This window comes from Gopherus flavomarginatus, chromosome 4 (genome assembly GCF_025201925.1).
Source record: "Gopherus flavomarginatus isolate rGopFla2 chromosome 4, rGopFla2.mat.asm, whole genome shotgun sequence".
In the NCBI taxonomy this organism is placed as follows: domain Eukaryota; kingdom Metazoa; phylum Chordata; order Testudines; family Testudinidae; genus Gopherus; species Gopherus flavomarginatus.
Window position 1 is genome coordinate 175736311 of NC_066620.1, and position 22021 is coordinate 175758331.

General features: G+C 39.7%; 1 protein-coding gene across 3 annotated transcripts in view; it reads left to right on the plus strand.

The window, feature by feature from the left end:
* CSMD1 (CUB and Sushi multiple domains 1) overlaps positions 1–22021 on the plus strand; it is a 1994958-nt gene that overhangs the window by 1940953 nt on the left and 31984 nt on the right. For all 3 annotated transcript variants that reach the window (XM_050950505.1, XM_050950506.1, XM_050950507.1), the window contains 6 exons: positions 4631–4807; positions 7100–7279; positions 11188–11361; positions 12462–12635; positions 15988–16061; positions 20809–20920. In XM_050950505.1, the coding sequence (XP_050806462.1) occupies positions 4631–4807; positions 7100–7279; positions 11188–11361; positions 12462–12635; positions 15988–16061; positions 20809–20920 (891 nt within the window). The remainder of the gene's footprint in view (positions 1–4630; positions 4808–7099; positions 7280–11187; positions 11362–12461; positions 12636–15987; positions 16062–20808; positions 20921–22021) is intronic.

Genomic DNA, 22021 nt, shown 5'->3' on the forward strand with positions numbered 1-22021 from the left:
GCATGTATAATGTTAGGATTATTCTACAATCAATTAATTAATCTCAAATTATTGTTTTGCCATGCTTATATAAATTATATTAAAACATTTAGACTTTTAGTTGGTGAGAGTAAGCTTTCTTAATAGAGCTCTGTCTTGGACTTTGGCCAGTGCCTGAACATTATCTGTAATTTGTTGGGTTTTTTTTAGCAGTTAGACTGGAATTCCTCCAGTTTTGTAAAGGACTGACTAATCTTAAATTTAAGAAGTGTTGAATACTCTTTGGAATTCTTCCTCTGTATTGTATTCACTGCCTGAATTAATTTGGCTGGCTATAGAATTATTCTAATTCTAATGGCAAAAATCCCCCAGACAGTGTTTGCTAAATTGAAGGCAGCTTCTTTCATCTGTATTTGTATACAGACTGAAATATCAAAAAGCTGTTGGATAGTCAGTTTGTAGGATGGACATTTTGAATTATAAAATGTGTAACACATACTGAATATGCAAAATAAAATCTTTCTAAAGTCTTCCTGGACTATCAAAGAACAACATGCTATTGATAACTTAACCCATTTGGTTATGAGGTAAGAAACATGATGGTAAGAAACAACATGGAGACTGTTTGGATATGGCCTTATGGGTGGTGGGTAGAGCGCTTAAACTGCTTTCGGAAGGATAAAATATCCTTCTAAAAAGTATTATTTTTTCCTTCTCTAATTCCATCTGAAATGTAATTCCCTCCTTTTCCCCTCTATTTTCCTTCCCCCTCCTTTTTCATATTATATATTCAATAAAAAATTCTCATCAGTATCAAAAGATGACAAATAAAATGCCACAGCCTGAGGCCTCTATATATTTTTATCACAGGCAAAAATTGGCTACTTATAACAAAAGACTGAGAATGTTGATTGAGAACTAGAATATGTAGTTCCTGCCCATGCACTAAATCTTAGCAATACATCTTCAGTATGCAGTCAAAACTCCATTTTAGAGATAATTTCTTATTGTCAGGATAGTTTAATAAAAGATCTTTCTTCCATTGGTTAATGTATAGTATAGTTAGGGGAGAAGGAATAAACAAACAAAAAAACCCAACAAACTTAGCTCTTTATTGCAATAGTGGCATAGAACTTTAATTTAAAGCCAGGCATTATCACATCTGAATCAAGCCAGTGGTATTGATTTCTATTTTGCATTATAAGCAACAAAAGATTAGTTTGTAGACCTGGTTATGGAAGGGTATCGCCATCATCTTAGCCCATCTGGAGCCTCCACTAGCAAATCTCTTTTAGAGCCACCCATGGGAATTAAAGATTTTTTTTCCCTGGTAAAGAAGCCCTAGAAGAGTACAGATGGCAGAACCATCACATTGGGAACAGTTGCCAGGCTGGTGCAGGAAGCTGTAAGTTACGGCTCCTTGATCAGCTTCAGTGATTCTGGATGTATGGAAGCATTAGAGTAACTTTTCGGATGGTCTGTTTCTTTGTTCCAATACGTACTAAAATAAAAGTTATTCACACAATGCCTTCTCAACTACAGATTCTCATAGATTTCAAGGCCAGAAGGGACCATTGTCGTCATCTAGTCTGATATTCTGTATACTACAATTCATAGACTTTCCCCAAAATAATTCCTAGTGCACAACTTAAAAAAAAATCTTATCTTAATTTAAAAATTGTCAGTAAATCCACCGTGACTCTTGGTAAATTATTCCAGTGGTTAATTATTCTCATTATTACAAATTTACACCTTATTTCCAGTCTGAAATTCCTAGATGTAAAAGCCCATTATTAAATATTTTTCTCTACGTTGGTGCTTATATATATATTTCTCCACTTGGGTGGCGGGTCCCAGGGCGGAAGGGCACCCTGCCACGGGTCTTCAGGGCACTTAGGCAGTGGGTCCCAGAGCAGAAGGACCCCCTAGCTGCCAAATTGCTGCCAAAGACCCGGAGTGGAAGAAGCTCCGGGGGCCCGGGGCCCGCAAGAGTTTTCCGGGGACCCCAGAGCGAGTAAAGGACTCTGCTCCAGGGGCCCTGAAAACCTCTCTTGGGGGCCCCTGCAGGACCCAAGGCCTGGGGCAAATTGCCCCACTTGCTCCCGCCCCTGGGCGGTCCTGTTTACAGTTACATCTTGTGATCTCTTAGTTAACAAATTTAAATCCATTTAATGTCCACCATGTTAATTTTACTTTGTTCTAGTTTTTTTTAAAAAATGTCAGAAGGTACCGAATCCAATTATATCAACACTATTACCATTATGAACCAAACTTGTAGTCTCAGCTAAAAAAGATATCAGATTAGTTTGACAGGATCTATTTTCCATAAACCCATGTTGATTTGCATTAATTATATTAGCTTCTTTTCATTCTTTATTAATTGAGTCCTGTGTCACTTGCTCCTTATTTTCCCACAGATTGTAGGCTGACAAGTCTATAATTACCCAGGTCATTTACCCTTTTAAAATATTGGCACAGCTTTAGCTTCCCTAGTGCTCCAAGACTTATTGAAAATCCATGTTAATGGTCCAGTGAGCACTGAGACAGCTCTTTTAAAAGTCTTGTAAGCAAATTGTCTGGAATTGCTGATTTTAGAAGTGTCTAACTTTAGTAGTTTGTTTAACATCTTCCAGAGATATTAGTGGAATGGAAAGAGTGTTATCCTCATCATATGATGAGATTATATATGTGTCATTTCTCTCCCCCCCCAGCCCCAATACATAACAGAAATATTTATTGAACACTTGTTGAATGATATAGCAATGTTGGATCAAGTTCTGTCACCAGCTACCACTTCATTAAGTGTGGCATCTTTATTCCTTAAGGTAGAATTTAGTTGACCAGAGTTGTGAAACAACTAGGGAAACATATTTACAAAATACAGTACCACCATGTAAATGCCCCCTTTGGCTCAGGCTTTGACAAGCATTCAGTCAGTCAACAGTAATGTTTGCAGGAGGACTTTTATTTATATAAATGTGGGTAACTCTGTGAACCAGTGTATTTGCTCACATTTATGGATATTCATGACAAAAGATCCAGAATTACCATTCTAATATATTCTGGTTTTGTATATTTGGAAGTGAAGGAGCTAAGAGACCAGAAGAATGTAAGAAAGCTTTACAAGGATTGGCTTCTTCAAACTAAAAATTAAATTCAGCATTACTTTGGGATAGAATAGTGAAGACCTTGTGCCATAGAACAACAGTCGGGAAACTCTAGAAAAAAGAAGGAACAGAATGTTCCTTCTTCTGACCAGTAGCTACAGGGTGGTGGAGCTTCAGAGGTTTGAGGCACTGTGAACAGGCAGAGTCTCTACCCTGTTAACAAGAGATCACAGCAACTTTTAGGGCTTGTCTTAATTAGAAAATTATATCAAATTACAACACGATATTGAAGAGTCATATTAACTAACATGATGCTGACCAGAACATTGTAGTCACTGTACACAGCAAAAAATCATGTTCGACATCATTTTAGCTGATTGTGGGTTACCTAAGACTAGCTGAACCCAGGCTGACCATGACTCGTCCCTGTCTGCGGAGTTGTGCTCACAGAGTTGTAAAGCAATGTAATTTCTAATAAAGAGAATGGACGCTAAACTTGGGAATCTCACCTCCCTAAACTTCCTCCCTAACCTTAGCTGTCATTAGTTGTTGGGTGGTTGGTTGGTTGTGGTTTTTGTTTATTTTGCTTGGCTTTTTCCTTCAGACATTTCCATCCTTTTTATATATGGTTGGAGTTAATTGGACCCACTTGCCAGCATGAATGAGCAGTCATTATGCTGAATCTTAATATAAGATTTTTGAGCCTAAACAATTCAGGACAAAGGGGCTGCATTTTTATCTATGGTCCGAGAAGCTGCCACACCTATTACAGAGGCTGATATAATACATGGAGCTTCCAGGAGGAGTTTGAGGACAGTATGTATGCAGGAGAACTGAGCTATTCAGCAGGGCTTTGCCCTGACTAGCAGTTAGTCTAGCAGAAATGTTTTTTCTGATCTTAGTTCTTTAAAATTGTTGTTCTGTGCAGGAATCCTGAGGAATTTGCTTCCTCTGCTCAGGGAAATGTTTTGTCTTTGACCCAGGTATCTTATACATCAGAAGGCTGGATCACAGGCCAGTCTTGAGCTGTCCCTCTTCATCATTTATTTCCCCAGCCAAAAACAATTTTATGAACACCATATATGCTAAATTTAAGAAATGTAATGAATGTATCATATACCTTTGACCACTTCACCTGTTTTCTGTCCACTAATCTATTTCCCCAGATTCATATCCCCTGCCACAGAAATGTTTCCTTCTCCTTCTGCCAAACTGGCATCAAACACAAACATATACTGATAGACATACAGTAGGCAAGAGTTCAAGTAATTTGGATTCTCTTTCAGTTTATTTTCATTTCTTGTACAATAACTTTTTGAACATGTGCTGTAAGAGAGACAAATCTGTTCACTTGCATTTACCATCCATAGCTAATCAAATAAAATGATGATGTGAGCCTCAAAGGAAAAAAAAATATATCCGCTTCTGTATTAAATGCTCAGCTTTTAGAATAATTGCAAGCTATTAAAATTCATTGCCTTACACTTTTCATACAAGTCATTTATAATGGGTACACCGACTTTCTTTTTTTATTTTCTTGATAGCTGTATCTTGTGGAAATCCTGGCAGCCCAGCCAATGGCATGGTAATATACAGTGATGGGATAATGTTCTCGAGCTCAGTCATCTATGCTTGCTGGGAAGGTTACAAGACTTCAGGGCTAACTACTCGACATTGTACAGCCAATGGGACATGGACTGGCACTGCTCCAGACTGCACAGGTCAATAACTGACTTTTTGTCACAATAAGATTAAAAGATAGTAGGATGTTATTAACTTGGTAAACCATTATCTCTTTGTTTGGAATAAGCACACTTCTCAGAGGGTAACATGCATGCACATTCATTAATAAATGTTGGACTTTTTTTCATTTTTTGTTAAGATTGCTTCCAAGAAGTAGCTCTACAAGCTAGAACAGTAGAAAACTCTTAGTATCTAAGATACACTTTAGTCAAACACAGTATTCATCTCAATGCAGGGTAAGCAGGTAAAATTAAATTGCCTGTGATATACAGAAGGTCCCCTCTGGACTCAAACTCTATGAACCTTTCTATAGTTCTGTGTATTATGTTATAGAAATTAGAAAATGTTTCATATAGTTTAAATACAGAAAACTGCTTTCATTTCAGTACCTGCTAAATTAAATATTACTCCTCACAATAGCAAAATTGCATATTGTTTAGATAGCTTGGCATATTTCATGTTTGATTATTTCAGTATTATATTGTGAAACATCATTTTTATTATCTCCATATGTTGCTTATTCAAGATTTCCTATGAACTTGGGAACATGTAGTTGGAGCAAAAATTGCACTGAAAAATTAGCCTTTATATTCTAGTTTTATTTTTACAACTTGTGCTGGACAGAGTTCAGATCTGGGTTTTACAGTGTTTGTGGGGATCACAAGAGGGAAGAGTTAGCTACAGAATTATTCAGAAGAAAGGAACAGATAGAGGGAGTGAAATATCCCGTATGACACTAGTGAAAATTGCTTTGAGTTAACATTTTTATCTATCAGTCAAGTCACAGGAAAATTTCAGAATGAAGTTATTTGACTATCCAAAACAGATTATATTTGATTAAACCCTAAAGGAGCTTTAAACCACAAGTACTGTATTTACTATAGATCTTAAAGCAACACTAGTGAAATATTTTTTAAGAACAACTGTCAAATGAATACTGGCCCAGATCTTTTTTTCACAGGGTTGTATCTAAAGAAACATTTTTTTTCCTATCATTTATAAAGACCTGCTGGAAAATTACTTCTAGAGAACTATTGTGAAGTACACTGAAACAGCAGATTTATGGACATTTTTCTTCTTCGGGAGAGCCTTCAAAACAGTCAGCATGGAGTGAACAGTAGAGTGAAAACAATTAAAACCAATTATGTTTGTATATATTGTACACATTAACATAAATGTTGCATACTCTTAATAGAAATATACAATACATAAAAATATATACTAAATATTAAATTAATAGATACAAATTCTGACGTGTGGTGAACACTTGTAATTCCCACTGTCTTTGAAGTCAATTTTGCAAGGTGCTGAGCATACTCTGTGCGGTGTTGAGTTCTTTTCACTCCCAATGAAGTAAATTACAGTGAAAAGCATTCAGCAGCTTGTGTATTCTGACCCGTCGGTGGGAACTGCATGGGCTGATTAGGTGTCCAAAACTTTTCTAGGTTTGTTTCATAGTGTTTGGGGCCTTTAATAGTGTTCTGCAGCATACTGTGGAGAACCAAGATTCACAGAAAGTCCTAGGGAGGGAAAGTAGAGCTAAATTCTGCCTTCACCTCCATCCTATGCAGCTCCACTGATTTCAGTGTGCCTATACATGTGAAAGTCTGGGCAGAATTTCAGCACTGCAGGAGTTTCCAAAACAACCGAAATGGGACTTGTGTTCCTAAGTCACTTAAGCTGTTTTGAAAATCTGATCCCTTTTTTGATGATCAGGCTGATAAGGAGACAGGAGTTCTGTGAAGCTCGAAGAGGAGAGTATAATGTGTGGCATAAATCAGCAAGAACTTTAAGGCCCCAATTCAATTCCTGTTGAAGACATTCAAAATTCCCATTGATATAAATAGGAGAAAGGCCAGGCCCTAACTGATTAATAAAAACTTTTACAGAACCCTTCCTTCCAGGCCTACTTGCTCATAGTCATATGTGTTTTTTCTCTAAACAATAGAAACAAGGTCCAGATTCTGACCTCAGTTATACTGGTGTAAATGCAGAGCAACTCTATTGACTCAAATTAAGTTGCATTACATTACATTTACATAAATGTTACTGAGTGAAGAATTTGGCCCAGGATATTTAATACTTTTAAAAAAATTTGTTTATCTTTTAATGTTTTCAGATAAAATAGCTGGATCAAAGTCACTTTGATGCTTGTGTATGCTAGTAAAGGGACATTGTGTGTATGAGTAAATGTGTCCATGTGTACTTAGGTTTTTTTTTTAAGTTTTATTTATATAGTTGTTGAAGTAAAGATTCTCTTTCTTCACTAGTAATCAGCTGTGGAGATCCAGGTGGAATAGCAAATGGTATGCAGTTTGGAACTGATTTTATCTTTAATAAGACAGTCAGCTATCAGTGCAACCCAGGGTATTTGATGGAGCCTGTCAGTTCATCCACTATACGTTGTATGAAAGACAGCACTTGGAACCAGAGTAAACCAGTCTGCAAAGGTTTGTTTTTTAACTTAAGTAGTTTACTACTGTTCTGATACTGAATAGAATGTTAATATTTTTATTATTAATTATAAAGGGGAACAATTTGCACAACCACTTTTAAGATAGATACGATGCAAACTATTAATATACTACTGAGACAGTCAGATAAGAGATTTTAATAACATAGTTATTTGTGCCCTACATAAGATGTAGTGAGGAGGGTGTCAGAGTACTAACTTGGAATTCATTAGAGCCACAACAATATGTGTTAAATATTCGAGCAGAAGGTTGAAAATACTAACAGTGACATCCTAACCCTGCCCCTAAAGCCAAGTTTCTGACAGGAAAAGGATTCTCCCAGAACAGGTACTGTGGAAGACAGCTGAAAGGCTGCTTCTGAGGACCTTATTGCAAACACTGGTGTAAGGGGCATAACAAGGACATGGCTGGAGGTGGGAGAGGTGTGTTGGGGTCATAGCATGCAGTACAGTGCAGATTCTGGGTCACCGCTGCAGCCCATAGGACAGCCTGGGGAGGCTGCCATAACTTAGGCTCCCAGGCCTGTTTAAGTTATGTCTGGAACATCTCCAGCCCTGAAGTAGCTCAGAATCGTGTGGCAGGATGTGGTCTCCAAATTCTGTGCTGCACCTCTTAGAAGTACAGCACAAGAATTCCTTAATAATAAAATGGGTTTCAGAGTGGTAGTCGTGGTAGTCTGCATCAGCAAAAAGAATGAGAAGTACTTGTGGCACCTTAGAGACTAACAAATTTTTTTGGGCATAAGCTTCCGTGGTCTAAAACCCACTGCAGTGGAAAATACAGTTGGAAGATATATATACACAGAGAACATGAAAAAAATGGGTGTTGCCATACCAACTATCAGAGAATATGAAAAAATGGGTGTTGCCCTAATAAAATGTTAGCTTATGTGATTGGCTGCCCACATTTTTATTTATAATAGTGTTGAAGGCACTAGCTGAATCACTTTATATTTGCATAATGTGTGGAAAGAAGCAATATTTTTAAAGAAACTTAATACCAAATACCAATACCAAATTCTGCAGGCCACTTCCCTCAGATCTCACTAGGAATACACAAAGAAACTGCACCATCTACTCAGGACACTCCCTACACTAACACCGGAACAAATCAACATACCCTAAGAGCCCCGACCAGGGTTATTCTATCTACTACCCAAGATCCACAAACCCGGAAATCCTGGACGCCCCATCATCTCGGGCATTGGCACTCTCACTGAAGGACTGTGTGGATATGTGGAGTCTCTACTCAGACCTGATGCCACCAGCACTCCCAGCTATCTCCGTGACACCACTGATTTCCTGAGGAAACTACAATGCATTGGTGACCTTCCAGAAAACACCATCCTAGCCACCATGGATGTAGAGGCTCTCTACACAAACATCCCACACACAGATGGAATACAAGCTGTCAGGAACAGTCAGGAGCAGTGCCAGGCTTTTTGGCCCCCTAGGCGCAGGGCCGGCTCTAGCCATTTCATCGCCCCAAGCACAGTGGCATGCCGCGGGGGGCACTTTGCCGCTCGCCGGTCCCTTGGCTCTGGTGGACCTCCCACAGGCGTTCCTGCTGAGGGTCCGCTGATCCTGTGGCTCCGGTGGACCTGCCGCAGGCGTACCTGCGGAGGGTCCGCTGGTCCCGCGGCTCCAGTGGACATGCCGCAGGCGTGCCTGTGGATGCTCCACTGGAGCTGCGGGACCAGTGGACCCTCCGCAAGCACGCCTGTGGGAGGTCCACCGGAGCAGCCTGCTGCCCTCCCAAATCCTGGTGCCCTAGGCGACTGCCTAGGTTGCCTAAATGGAAGTGCCGGCCCTGGAAACAGTATCCCTGATGATGCCACAGCACAACTGGTTGCTGAGCTCTGTTCCTTTATCTTCACACACAACTATTTCAAATTTGATGACAAGATATATCTCCAGATCAGTGGCACCGCTATGGGCACCACATGGCCCCACAATATGCCAAAATTTTTATGGCCGACCTGGAACAACTCTTCCTCAGCTCTTGTCCACTCATGCCCCTTCTCTACCTACGCTACATTGATGACATCTTCATCATCTGGACCCATGGGAAGGAGACTCTGGAAAAATTCCACCACGATTTCAACAGCTTCCACCTCACCATTAACCTCAGCCTGAACCAATCTACACGGGAGGTCCACTTCCTAGACACCATGTGCAAATAAGTAATGGTCACATTTACACCACTCTATACCGAAAACCTACCGACTGCTATGCCTACCTTCATGCCTCCAGCTTGCATCCCGGGCACATCACACGATCCATTGTTTACAGCCAAGCACTGAGGTACAACCACATCTGCTCTAACCCCTCAGACAGAGACCAACACCTACAAAATCTCCACCAAGCATTCTCAAAACTACAATACCCGCACGAGGAAATAAGGAAACAGATCAACAGAGCCAGACGTGTACCCAGAAGCTTCCTACTGCAAGACAAACCCAAGAAAGAAACCAACAAGACTCCACTGGCCATCACATACGGTCCCCAGCTAAAACCCCTCCAACACATCGTCAGGGATCTAGAACCCATCCTGGACAATGATCCCACACTTTCACAGGCCTTGGGTGGCAGGCCAGTCCTCGCCGACAGACAACCTGTCAACCTGAAGCATATTCGCACCAGTAACTGCACACCGCACCATAGTAACTCTAGCTCAGGAACCAATCCATGCAACAAAACTCAATGCCAGCTCTGCTCACATATCTATGCCAGCGACACCATCACAGGACCTAACCAGACCAGTCATACCATCACCGATTCATCCACCTGCACGTCCACCAATGTAATATACGCCATCATATGCCAGCAATGCCCCTCTGCTATATACATCAGCCAAACTGGACAGTCTTTATGGAAAAGGATAAATGGACACAAATCAGATATTAGGAATGGCAATATACAAAAACCTGTAGGAGAACACTTCAAACTCCCTGGCCTCACAATAGCAGATCTTAAGGTGGCCATACTGCAGCAAAAAAACTTCAGGACCAGACTTCAAAGAGAAACTGCTGAGCTTCAGTTCATCTGCAAATTTGACACCATCTGCTCAGGATTAAACAAAGACTGTGAATGGCTTGCCAACTACAGAACCAGTTTTTCCTCCCTTGGTTTTCACACCTCAACTGCAAGAACAGGGCCTCATCCTCCCTGATTGAACTAACCTCGTTATCTCTAGCTTGCTTCTTGCTTGCATATATATACCTGCCCCATGTAATTTCCACTACATGCATCCGACAAAGTGGGTATTCACCCACGAAAGCTCATGCTCCAAAACGTCTGTTAGTCTATAAGATGCCACAGGATTCTTTGCTGCTTTTAAAAATAGAGGGTTTTTTTTTTCTGTCAGTTTTAGCATCCTCTGGAAAACATTGGGGGTCTCACATAGCCCGTATATTTTAAGAGTTGAATACTGATTTAGTGACATAATTACCAGTAAACTCAATATCGGTTGAGTGACTAAAGCCTTAAATGACTTAGAAAAAGAGATCTTGTATGTGTAAAATCAGAGAAAGGTCCTTAAGATTTTTCCCTTAGTTATTGTTCCAAAACAGAGTAATGGTGAAAAATGGTTTAAAATTGTAATAGTAATAGACAATTAATTATATTTCAACTTTTTATTGATTGATCATGTATGTTGTTTCTTTTGCTGTTAATCTCCCTACTATGTAACTTTCAATGTTGATAAAATTTAACATGCACGTGTGTATATTTAATGTGTGTGTACTATGGGAAAGTCAAAATGTGCATTCTCTCTTGGGGCAAAACTGTTCCCAATAAGTTTTGATTACAGAAACATGACTAGCTACAATATTACATTTAGTATAAATCCTATAAAATTTCTAAATTCTCTCTTTATTTTAATAGCTATCACATGTGGCCCACCTCCTCAAGTCCTCCATGGAAAAGTGGAAGGATCAGATTATCGTTGGGGGTCCAGTATAAGTTACAATTGTGCAGAGGGCTATCAGTTATCCAATGCAGCTATTCTTTCATGTGAAGGACGCGGTGTATGGAGGGGAGATATCCCACAGTGTCTGCGTAAGTATGAAGATAATGGTGTGTGGCTGAACCACCTCAAGCTCCAATCGCCTCATTTCTCACAAGCTAAATAGGGTCAGACTCATTCAGAATGAGACAGGAACTTCCTAAACACAAACAAAGCAACCAACCCTGGGAACTGAAATTGGGTGGTGCTATTTATTTGTCAAATGAAGTTCTTCCCTGACTCAGTGCTGAATCAGTGCCAGAGGATGGAAGCACTGGAGCAGTGTACTGCTGTATGTGCAATTTTTTTCCAGATAAAATGTAAAATAGAAGTCCCTGACCACTGTGGCTATTCAAGACCTTCATCCCTGAACAAACTCTTTACCAACTCTCTGCTTGCTACACAGAGATTCACATTTCCACCATGATCTCTCACGCTCTGCTCAGATTCATATCTCTAGCTCCCTTTCTGTCAACCTTACTCAATGTCCTGCCACCAACTGAAGACAGGCATAGCTAAAATGAACTCCTTATCCGTCTAATCCTAAATCTTCTTTTTCTTTCCCTTTTTCTGTTACCATTGCCAGGTTCATCATTAAGCTCTCCAATCCTTAAACTCATAGTCTTAGTATATTTTTTGATTCCTCTCTGTCCCTTTCTGTCTTTCTCTCTCTCTTCCCATTCCCCCAACTGAGAAACCATCTTTAAATCCTGCTCATTTTTCCTCTCCAAATTTTGTCCATTTTTCTACATTCCCAGGACCTGAACTCTTGTCTAGTATCTAATCACTATTAAATGCTAAAATTGGGCTACTCTGAGAACAAGATGATGGCGGTGTTTTCAAACTTGGTTTCTAAAGCTAGTCATCTACATTCGTATTCAGGCACCTAAATAAAGGGGCCTATTTTGTGAGTGCAGTCTTGTGCCTGCAGTTACTAGCAATGAGGGAAAATAATTGTGAGCACAAATGTTACCATTTGTACATCTGTGTACCTGATCTGTGAGCATAATCACATGGTAGAACGCTTGCACTCAAATTTAGCAATTACTAGTGTCTGCTAGCTTGTGCCTTCGGAAATGAATGCCACTTTTAAACATTAGGCCAGTATGTTCAGTTCTTCAAATACCCTTTTTGCTTTCTTTTTCTTCAATAGCTGCATTTTGTGGAGATCCTGGTACTCCAGCTGAGGGGCGTCTTAATGGGAAAAGTTTCACTTACAGATCTGAAGTCTCCTTTCACTGCCGACCCCCTTTTATACTGATAGGATCTTCAAGAAGAGTCTGTCAAGCAGATAGCGTTTGGAGTGGAATTCAACCAACATGTATTGGTAATAATTTCCATAATCTCTGCTGTTTATTAGTCAGAGTATTGTAGATAATCTGTTATCAAGATCAAGCCTCAAATCAAAATGTTTGGTTGGGATTTGTGAAAATGGTTTATCAAACTATACAGATTAAAAGATCACGTGTATCTAACATTGGATGGGCTTGATCTTTTGAGATTCTGAGTACTTTCTGTAATCTTCTGAGTGCTCTCAACCTCCTATTGATTGCAGTGAGACTTATGAACTTGGAGGGTAAGATCAAATCTCCCACTGACTTCAGGATTTGGCCCAATGCAAATAGAGATTTTTTTTTCTGTGATTTTGGTGAGAGGATAAAGAAATGTCTCTGCTGTTTTCTAAACAAACATACTCAAATTTAGAATTAAATGATCACAGTGATGGTTTTCCTTGAGGCAGAGGGGATTGGCTCATTTCGAAAGGGTCTGTTTTGGGACCGGTTCTGTTCAATATCTTCATCAACGATTTAGATGTTGGCATAGAAAGTACGCTTATTAAGTTTGCGGATGATACCAAACTGGGAGGGATTGCAACTGCTTTGGAGGACAGGGTCAAAATTCAAAATGATCTGGACAAATTGGAGAAATGGTCTGAGGTAAACAGGATGAAGTTCAATAAAGATAAATGCAAAGTGCTCCACTTAGGAAGGAACAATCAGTTTCACACATACAGAATGGGAAGAGACTGTCTAGGAAGGAGTATGGCAGAAAGAGATCTAGGGGCCATAGTAGACCACAAGCTTAATATGAGTCAACAGTGTGATACTGTTGCAAAAAAAGCACACGTGATTCTGGGATGCATTAACAGGTGTGTTGTAAACAAGACACGAGAAGTCATTCTTCCGCTTTACTCTGCGCTGGTTAGGCCTCAACTGGAGTATTGTGTCCAGTTCTGGGCACCGCATTTCAAGAAAGATGTGGAGAAATTGGAGAGGGTCCAGAGAAGAGCAACAAGAATGATTAAAGGTCTTGAGAACATGACCTATGAAGGAAGGCTGAAGGAATTGGGTTTGTTTAGTTTGGAAAAGAGAAGACTGAGAGGGGACATGATAGCAGTTTTCAGGTATCTAAAAGGATGTCATCAGGAGGAGGGAGAAAACTTGTTCACTTTAGCCTCCAATGATAGAACAAGAAGCAATGGGCTTAAACTGCAGCAAGGGAGATTTAGGTTGGACATTAGGAAAAAGTTTCTAACTGTCAGGGTAGTTAAACACCGGAATAGATTGCCTAGGGAAGTTGTGGAATCTCCATCTCTGGAGATATTTAAGAGTAGGTTAGATAAATGTCTACTAGGGATGGTCTAGACAGTATTTGGTCCTGCCATGAGGGCAGGGGACTGGACTCGATGACCTCTCGAGGTCCCTTCCAGTCCTAGAGTCTATGAGTCTATGAGTCTATGTTGTGGACATTGGGTAAGACTGGGTGCAAGAAAGCTTATTGAAAACACCCTTTTCTAGTCAGCTAATGAGGAGCCATTAGCACTAAATTCAAATATGTACTCTGAAAATATTCAAATGTCTTAATCCAGACTATGTCTAGTACTCCGCTGCTGTGGGCAATATGAGTATATCATATTTGCATTCAGAAGTGAAGAATGTGAGTTATAGGAAAATTACATATGAGCCTTAAAATGAAGGCATAAGCCTTGCAAATGCCTGGAAGTCAACTTCCAGTAAATTTTATATTTTCTACAATAAGTGATATATAAATACATTGAATATCTTTCCTCAAAAAGATCTGGTTTACTTCAAGAAGCCCCAATTTTACACCCTCAGTCACATCACGGCTTTTCTACTATTATAATAATAAACATTTAATATTAGATCTTCTGCAGTCTTTGAAAATATAATTGTGGGAAGAAGAAAGGTGTCAGTAATTTAAAGGTGATTTTTACCTATAAAATCAGATGGTTGAAAAAAATTATAACAAAACTAATCTCCTACAGGCATAAATTTCCTCAAAGATGGCAATGTTTACCACATCTTGACACTGCTTATTTTGTTATAAGAGCTGTGGGCTATCATAGCTATGGGCTATCTAATTGTATCTTTTTTTCAAGAGGTTGGTTTCTGTTGGTGATGCACTTTAAAAAAAAAAAAGACTTATCTGTTTCATTTTTCCATTAGCAGTTGTCCAGTCTAACTGATGATGAAGTTCAAAGTCCCTTGATTGTTCAAGTACTACATGTTTTTTAAAATGTTATGTGTTAGGTTCCCATCAATCTGAGTTCTGAGCCGTCAAAATTTCCTTTATAAATTAGTGCATTATATATTCTAGTGATAGGATGATGAAAGTGACTGACTAGCATTGAAATTGGATATCAGGCTAGAAAGAAATGATATATCACACCACTGGATTATCAGATTACAATTACAGAACCTTGGAAATTGTTGCAGATGAAATGTAGGCCAAAATCCTGAACTGCAATGTGGCTACTTGATATTTCAGTGCACAGGCGGCTCTTGACATTCCACCGCCCCAAGCAGGGCGGCATGCCGCGGGGGGCGCTCTGCTGGTCGCCGAGAGGTCCACCGAGCCACCAGCCGCCCTCCCGGCGACTGGCAGAGCGCCCCCTGCGGCATGCCGCCCCAAGCATGCGCTTGGCTTGCTGGGGCCTGGAGCCGTCCCTGTTTCAGTGCCAGGACAAAACCAGAATAGCCAGTCATGGTAGAATCACCCCAATATAGTGGGAGTTTCTGGTGGCGTACGCCATCCTATCAGCTGCTATGCTACCCCCTTTCCATCCTGACCACCTAATAGGCATGACTGGGCATCCTGATAATCTTCCTAAACTGTCATGTCCATCTCTAGGGAATGTTGGCAGCGGGTGTAACCAAACCAGTGGACAGCTAGCACAGGATTTAGGGGAACTGGACATCCACACTTTTTCTAAGATGTACTTAACTCTTCAACCATAGCTGAGTTTCTGGGCCTCTTTTAAAGCATGTGCCTTCATGGTCACAAAAAAGAGGTTCTGGCAAATAATTTTATGATTAAACAGTGTTGGTTTTCAGAAATATGGTTTCTGGAATATGGAACTCTGTGGTTCCTAGGAAAAGAACACTAGAAGGGAAAGGTTCCTCTCAATGTTACATCTGCGTTATGCATAATGCTTTTGGCTGAAACAGTATGCTGTATATCTCACAAGAGTCAAAGGGGTCAGTTGTATAAAAAAAAATCCCAGTACTGAAATCTCTATGCTGTCAAAACTATAATCATGAATTACTTGTAAACATAATGAAAGGCAAACAAAATACTGTAATTTTGTGTGGATTTAATTTATCTTTGAAAATTTAAACTGAAATAACATCTCCTGTGTTTTCCATTTTAAAATTTAGATCCAGCCCATAACACTTGCACAGATCCTGGTACTCCACCTTATGGAATACAGAACAATTCTAGGGGTTATGAGGTAAGAAGCCTTTTTATTTATCAATATACTGAAATTGGAATGCATTTAATATTAGTGTATGTTACATTACTTTTAGCTTTAAATGTTTAAAATAATGTTTATCACTTTCAAATTTCTTTTTTACTAAAACCTCAGGCTTCCTCTTCAGTTATTGTTTTAATATGGAGTTTTAGGAAAGAACCGACAATTTTTAGAATTTATCATGTCATAAGTTTTTAGTAGAATTCCCTACTGAAATAAGTGAGGAGTTTTGCGTAAAAATTAATGACATGGTATAGACCTTTGGGTGGACAAGAATTATATTGCACATGCAGTGTTTTAGCTATATCCCTACAAGGTTTTTTGATTTTTCCCCCCTCAGATTAAATTGTTTTGTTCTATACTAGTAGCTGTTACGTACTTTTAACAAACTGTGAGTAAATAACTGATATACTAAGATCCTGATCAAAAGGCTATTCAAGTCACTGGATACAGTGACCAGAAATCCAGATAAAATTGAGACTGTCCCAATATAGAGTTGTTTGTCCGGCATCCCAACCGAAGCATGGTTGGGATGCCATTTGTCCCGATATTTTGTTTCTGGCGCGGCGGCCTGTTTTTATTTATTTATTTGTTTGTTTATTTATTTATTTTCTGCTTAGGCAGTGGTGAGAGGCAGAGGGAGTGCCTTTTCAATTGTTACACTCACCTGGCATATCCGTGTCTTTGACGGGCTGGTCCTTCAGTTGCGGATGGTCTTGGGCAGCATTTCGGCGGCAGGTACTTCTTTCTTTGGCGGCAAGATTTATTACCTGCTGCCAAAATGCTGCCGAAGATCCGGACACGGTGAGTATAACAATTGAAAAGGTGCTCCCCCTGCTACAGTCCCAATATTTTGAAGTTATCTTCTGGTCACCCTATCACTGGAAAAAGTCCCATTGACTTCTCAGGGCTTTGTTCAGACCCTGCCACGTGCCATCAAGTAGATTAATTCAATTATGAAATCATATTGAATTCCATGCACAAATACAGAAGCTCACGTTAGTCTGCATGATGATCAAAATTCTCTTTGATGATTGTCATCCTTACAATGCCTCAATTCTGCATGAAATATTAGTTTATTAATCATCTGTCATGAAAGAAATTGAGAAAATATAACAAAAGTACATAACTGCCATAATGAGTCATTGTCATTCAGTGTTCGGACTGATGAGAATTATTTAGGATTCTCTCAGAGTATAAATTGTTAGTGAAATTTTACTTTGGAATTTGTTTACTATAGTGAATACAGTAACTGTCTTTCAGTTAATCTCTGCTGTCCCTAAATTTCCCTGCCTATTTCTATCAACTCCTGGACGTATGATTTCTCTCCAGTCGGTTATCTCTTGAGCTTTCTTAGCCTGCACTTCTCCTATAACTATAGCCTTTCTGAACGTCTTGATTAAATTGCATCCCTTTTATCTCATACATCGACCTGTATCAACAGTTACCATTAATATATGGATCATAATTGCACCAACTCACACTCTATCACTGATTTCTCCAGAACATATAGTTTCTTTCTTCATTTACTATTGAAGGCACTGGTAACTCTTAATGCCTATTTTGGTCTTAGGTTGGTCAGGGTTTCATTTCTAGATATAACTACTTGTAGTAATAGAGCCTTGACATCATAAATGCTTGCATCACTGTGTCAGGTCAGTCTGATAGGATGGAATGCAGCTTTTGGATGCTACTGATGGAAGGGGACATATTTTGCAACTGTGATTATTTGAGTATCCAGTTTCAGTGAAGTACTCAACAGGACACCACTGCTGGGAATCAGCTTTTAACGATCTGTAGGTAGATGACCTCATTAGAGAAAGATGTTCTTTGAGGTGTTTATCTGTGCCTACCAGCATCATCTCTGACTTATCTGAGTTCATTTTCAGTTTGCTGTATTTCATGCCCTGCTATACAAATGCATACACACCTCCAACCCTTTCTCAGCAGAGCAATATGAAGAGTAAATTACTTTATTCCTTCTGAAGATTGAAAAAAGATACATAACTCTATTACTGGCTTGAGCGTAGACATGCCATTTTTCCTTTACCTATTTAAATCTCTTCTAGATGGACACTTCCTGTTGTGAAATTCCAATTTACGGTGAAACCCTTACTGGTATTCACTCGTATCATAATTGACAATATTTTTACAAAAAAGCAAGAGCGCATAAGAGTCAGAAGAGCTACATTCTGTTCTAGACTCTACCACACTCTCTTTGCATGTCTTTGGACCTGTCTCTGAGATGGAAATTTTCAGACATAGGTGCAAAAAACTTAGGGAAGAAAATCCATACCAGTAATTAGACGTTTAACAAAAGTGTCCTAATTTTCAGACCCACTTCAGATAGAATTGGATTGTAGATGCTGTGCACCTAGGATCATCAGGCCACTTCTCTTTAGAAGTCTAAATATAGATTTTGTTAGGCACCAACATTTGAAAATATTGGGTTTAGCTTTGCTTGCCTCTGTTCCCAGTATATACACTTACTTTGATAATACTTATATTCCTCTGTAATGTCCATTGAGATCTTCAGACGAAAGGTACTATAACTTGGCAGTATATTATTTTATTTTATATTAAATATTATTCACTTGCATGCTACATATTAATATCCATTTGTTCTTATCTATATTGTTATAATCTACATCTCTTCCCTTTCTCCTTCATTAAATCTATCACCAATTCATCTCCTCTCTCAGCAAAAGCACTTCCTCAATGAGCAGTTCTCCATCCTCAGTTGTCCTGACCTCCTTCCCATCTCTTGGCCCCTTTTATCAGTACTATCATCAAATCCACCTATTCTAGATTTTTCCCTGTAATCTCCTTCTGCCATTTCCATTCTGTCATTTGTCACCAGCAAGCAAATAATATGTGTTTTAATATAGCCAAATGTACATGTGTACATCTAGGAACAGAATTAGGCTATCCTGGGAAACAGTGACTCTGAAAAAGATTGGGGGGTCATGGGAGGTAATCAGCTGAACTTGAGCTCCCAGTGGGATGCTATGGCCAAAATGACTAATGTAAGGCTATATTAACAGGGGAATCTCAAGTAGGAACAGAGTAGTTGTTTTAGATTGACACTTTCTGTTATGAATTTGGAATGGTGCAACTGCTGTTGGAATACTGTATAGTTCTGGTATCCACAGTTCAAGGAGCATGTTGATAAATTGAAGAAGTTTCAGAGAAGAGCCACAAAAATTATTAAAGCATTGGAAAGCCTATTGTATAGTGATAGATTCAAGGAGCTTAATCTGTTTCGCATGACAAACAGAAGGTTAAAGGGAGACTTGATTAAGGTCTGTAAGTACCTACATGGAGAACAGAAATATGATAATGGGCTCTTCAGTCTGGCAGACAAAAGTATAATAAAATCCAATGAAGATAGACCAGTGGTGGGCAACCTGAGACACATCAGGGTAATCCGCTCATGGGCCACAAGACTGTTTACATTGGCACAGCTGCCCGCAGATCCCAGTGGTCATGGTACATCGTTCCCAGCAAATGGGAGCTGCGGGAAGCATTTCCCTGCAGCCCGCGCTGCTTCCCGCAGCTCCCATTGGCCAGAAATGGCAAACAATGGACACTGAGATCTGTGGGCAGCTATGCCAAAGTAAACAAACTGTTTCATGGCCTGCCAGTGGATTACCCTGAAGGGCCGTAAATTGCCTGCCACTGAGTTAGACCAATTCAGCCTGCAAGTAAGTTGCATATTTTTAACAATGAGGTTAATCAACTATTGTAAACCATACCAAGGATTCTGATAGATGCTTCCTCACTGGCCATTTTAAAATCAAGATTTGATCTTTTTTTCCTAAAAGATATGCTGTAGTTAAAACAAAACTAATTCAAAGAAGTCCTATAGCGTGTGGTATGAAGGAGAAAACAGAGAATCACAATAGTTCCTATTGGCCTCAGAACATATGAATCTATGAAATTCCTATCCCATTTCCTTTGTTCTCTTTCCTCAAAAGAATTGTAAAGAAAGTGGTATTTTCTCACCTTTATGACCACTTTGCTTAGAACCACCTTCTTCACTTACAGTCAAGTGTTCTACTCTTTCTAATAGATATTTTATCACTTACTGTTTTCTCATCCCACTTAATCACAGTACATCTTTCAATCCTGTCAATCATCACTCTGCTTCTTGAGCATCTGAAGCAGAATTTAGGTAGAACATAGTCACAAATGTAGCATAAACAATTATGCCCATAATTTTCTGTATGAATTTAACTGCAGGTGCAACTGCAAGAGATCTTTTACCATTGCACAGGATAGAATTTGTATTTTCCTGTTTTCTTTTTAAACAACTGGCTTACTAATACATATAGTGACAAAAAAATCTTTAAAAACAGGTTTTCTAGTTATGGTGAGTCAAATAGAGTGCAATGTGTAGCGATACCATTTTGGTCATTTGTCACACATTTTAGTTGCTTCTGTCACACATTGGTAGACTAGAAAGTTGAGAGTGTATATAGTGTAGTTCCTTTTCGTGTGTCCAGTCTGATCCACTTTTTTCCACTTATCCTTGTCACGTAAATTCAGTTTTACCATCATGGATGAGACTTTGATTGCATAAGGAAAAAGCTAAATCCGTAAACTGCAAACTGATGATATATGGAAGAATTTTTTTTAATCTCCCTAGCAGCATATCACTATGCTGTCAACTGATTACAAATGCTGGTTTCCTGTTTTCTCTTATATTCTACTTTTGATCCTGCAGGTTGGAAGCACAGTCTTTTTCAGATGTAGGAAGGGTTATCATATTCAAGGCTCTACTACTAGATCTTGTCTTGCAAACTTAACTTGGAGTGGTATACAGTCTGAATGCATTCGTAAGTCCTTATTTTTTCTTTAAAATTTACATGTGATATAGTCTTTGACAGGGAAATAAATCAGTACACTTTTTAATCTCATGTAGTAAATATGCAACATACTCCCCACTGTCTCAAAGTCAGAGTTTGCCAACAGAGACCATGTAGTTTACTATTCTAAATGTAGCAGTACATTTCTGTGTGTCAGGTGCCAGGATGTGATGACTGTTGACAAATGGTATCTTTATAACTGTGCTCACTGTCGCTGTATCAACTCTATTGGGCTAAATTCTGCTTTCAGTGACACCAGAGCAAATTTGTGATAACTCTACTAAAGTTAATATAGGTTTTTTGTGTTTATGTTGGTGTCATTGAGAACAGATTATGGCACACTGTATGTGTAGGAACATTTTGTTGGCTAGTCTTTTGTGAGCCATGAAGTATGACTCATCACTCCACAGCTTTTCTGGACTCCAAGTGGGAAGCTGCCAGGGCTGGCTCCAGGCCACAGCGCGCCAAGCACGTGCTTGGGGTGGCACACCGCAGGGGGCGCTCTGCCTGTTGCTGGGAGGGCCACAGGCATGCCTGCGGAGGGTCCGCTGGTCCCGCGGCTTCGGTAGACCTGCTGCAGGCGTTTCTGCAGACGGTCCGCTGGTCCCACGGCTCCGGTGGACCTCCCGCAGACATGCCTGCAGCAGCTCCACCGTAGCCGCGGGACCATTGGACCCTCCACAGGAACGCCTGTGGGAGGTCCACTGGAGCCGCGGGACCGGCGAGCAGCAGAGCACCCCCTGCAGCGTGCCACCATGCTTGGGGCGGCGAAATTGCTAGAGCCGGCCCTGGAAGCTGGAAGATCAATATATGTGGATTTCTGTGATGGTTGGAGTATATCAGTGAACTGCTCCAATAAAATACACTGATCTAAAATAAAAATAATACCTTAGAGCAGTGACTCTCAACTTTTCCAGACTGTTGTACCTTTTCAGGAGTTTGAGTTGTCTTGTGTACCCCACAAGGTTCACTTCACTTAAAAACTAATTGCTTACAAAATCAGACATAAAAATACAAAAGTGTCACAGCACACCATTATTGAAAAATTTCTTACTCCAATTTTTACCATAT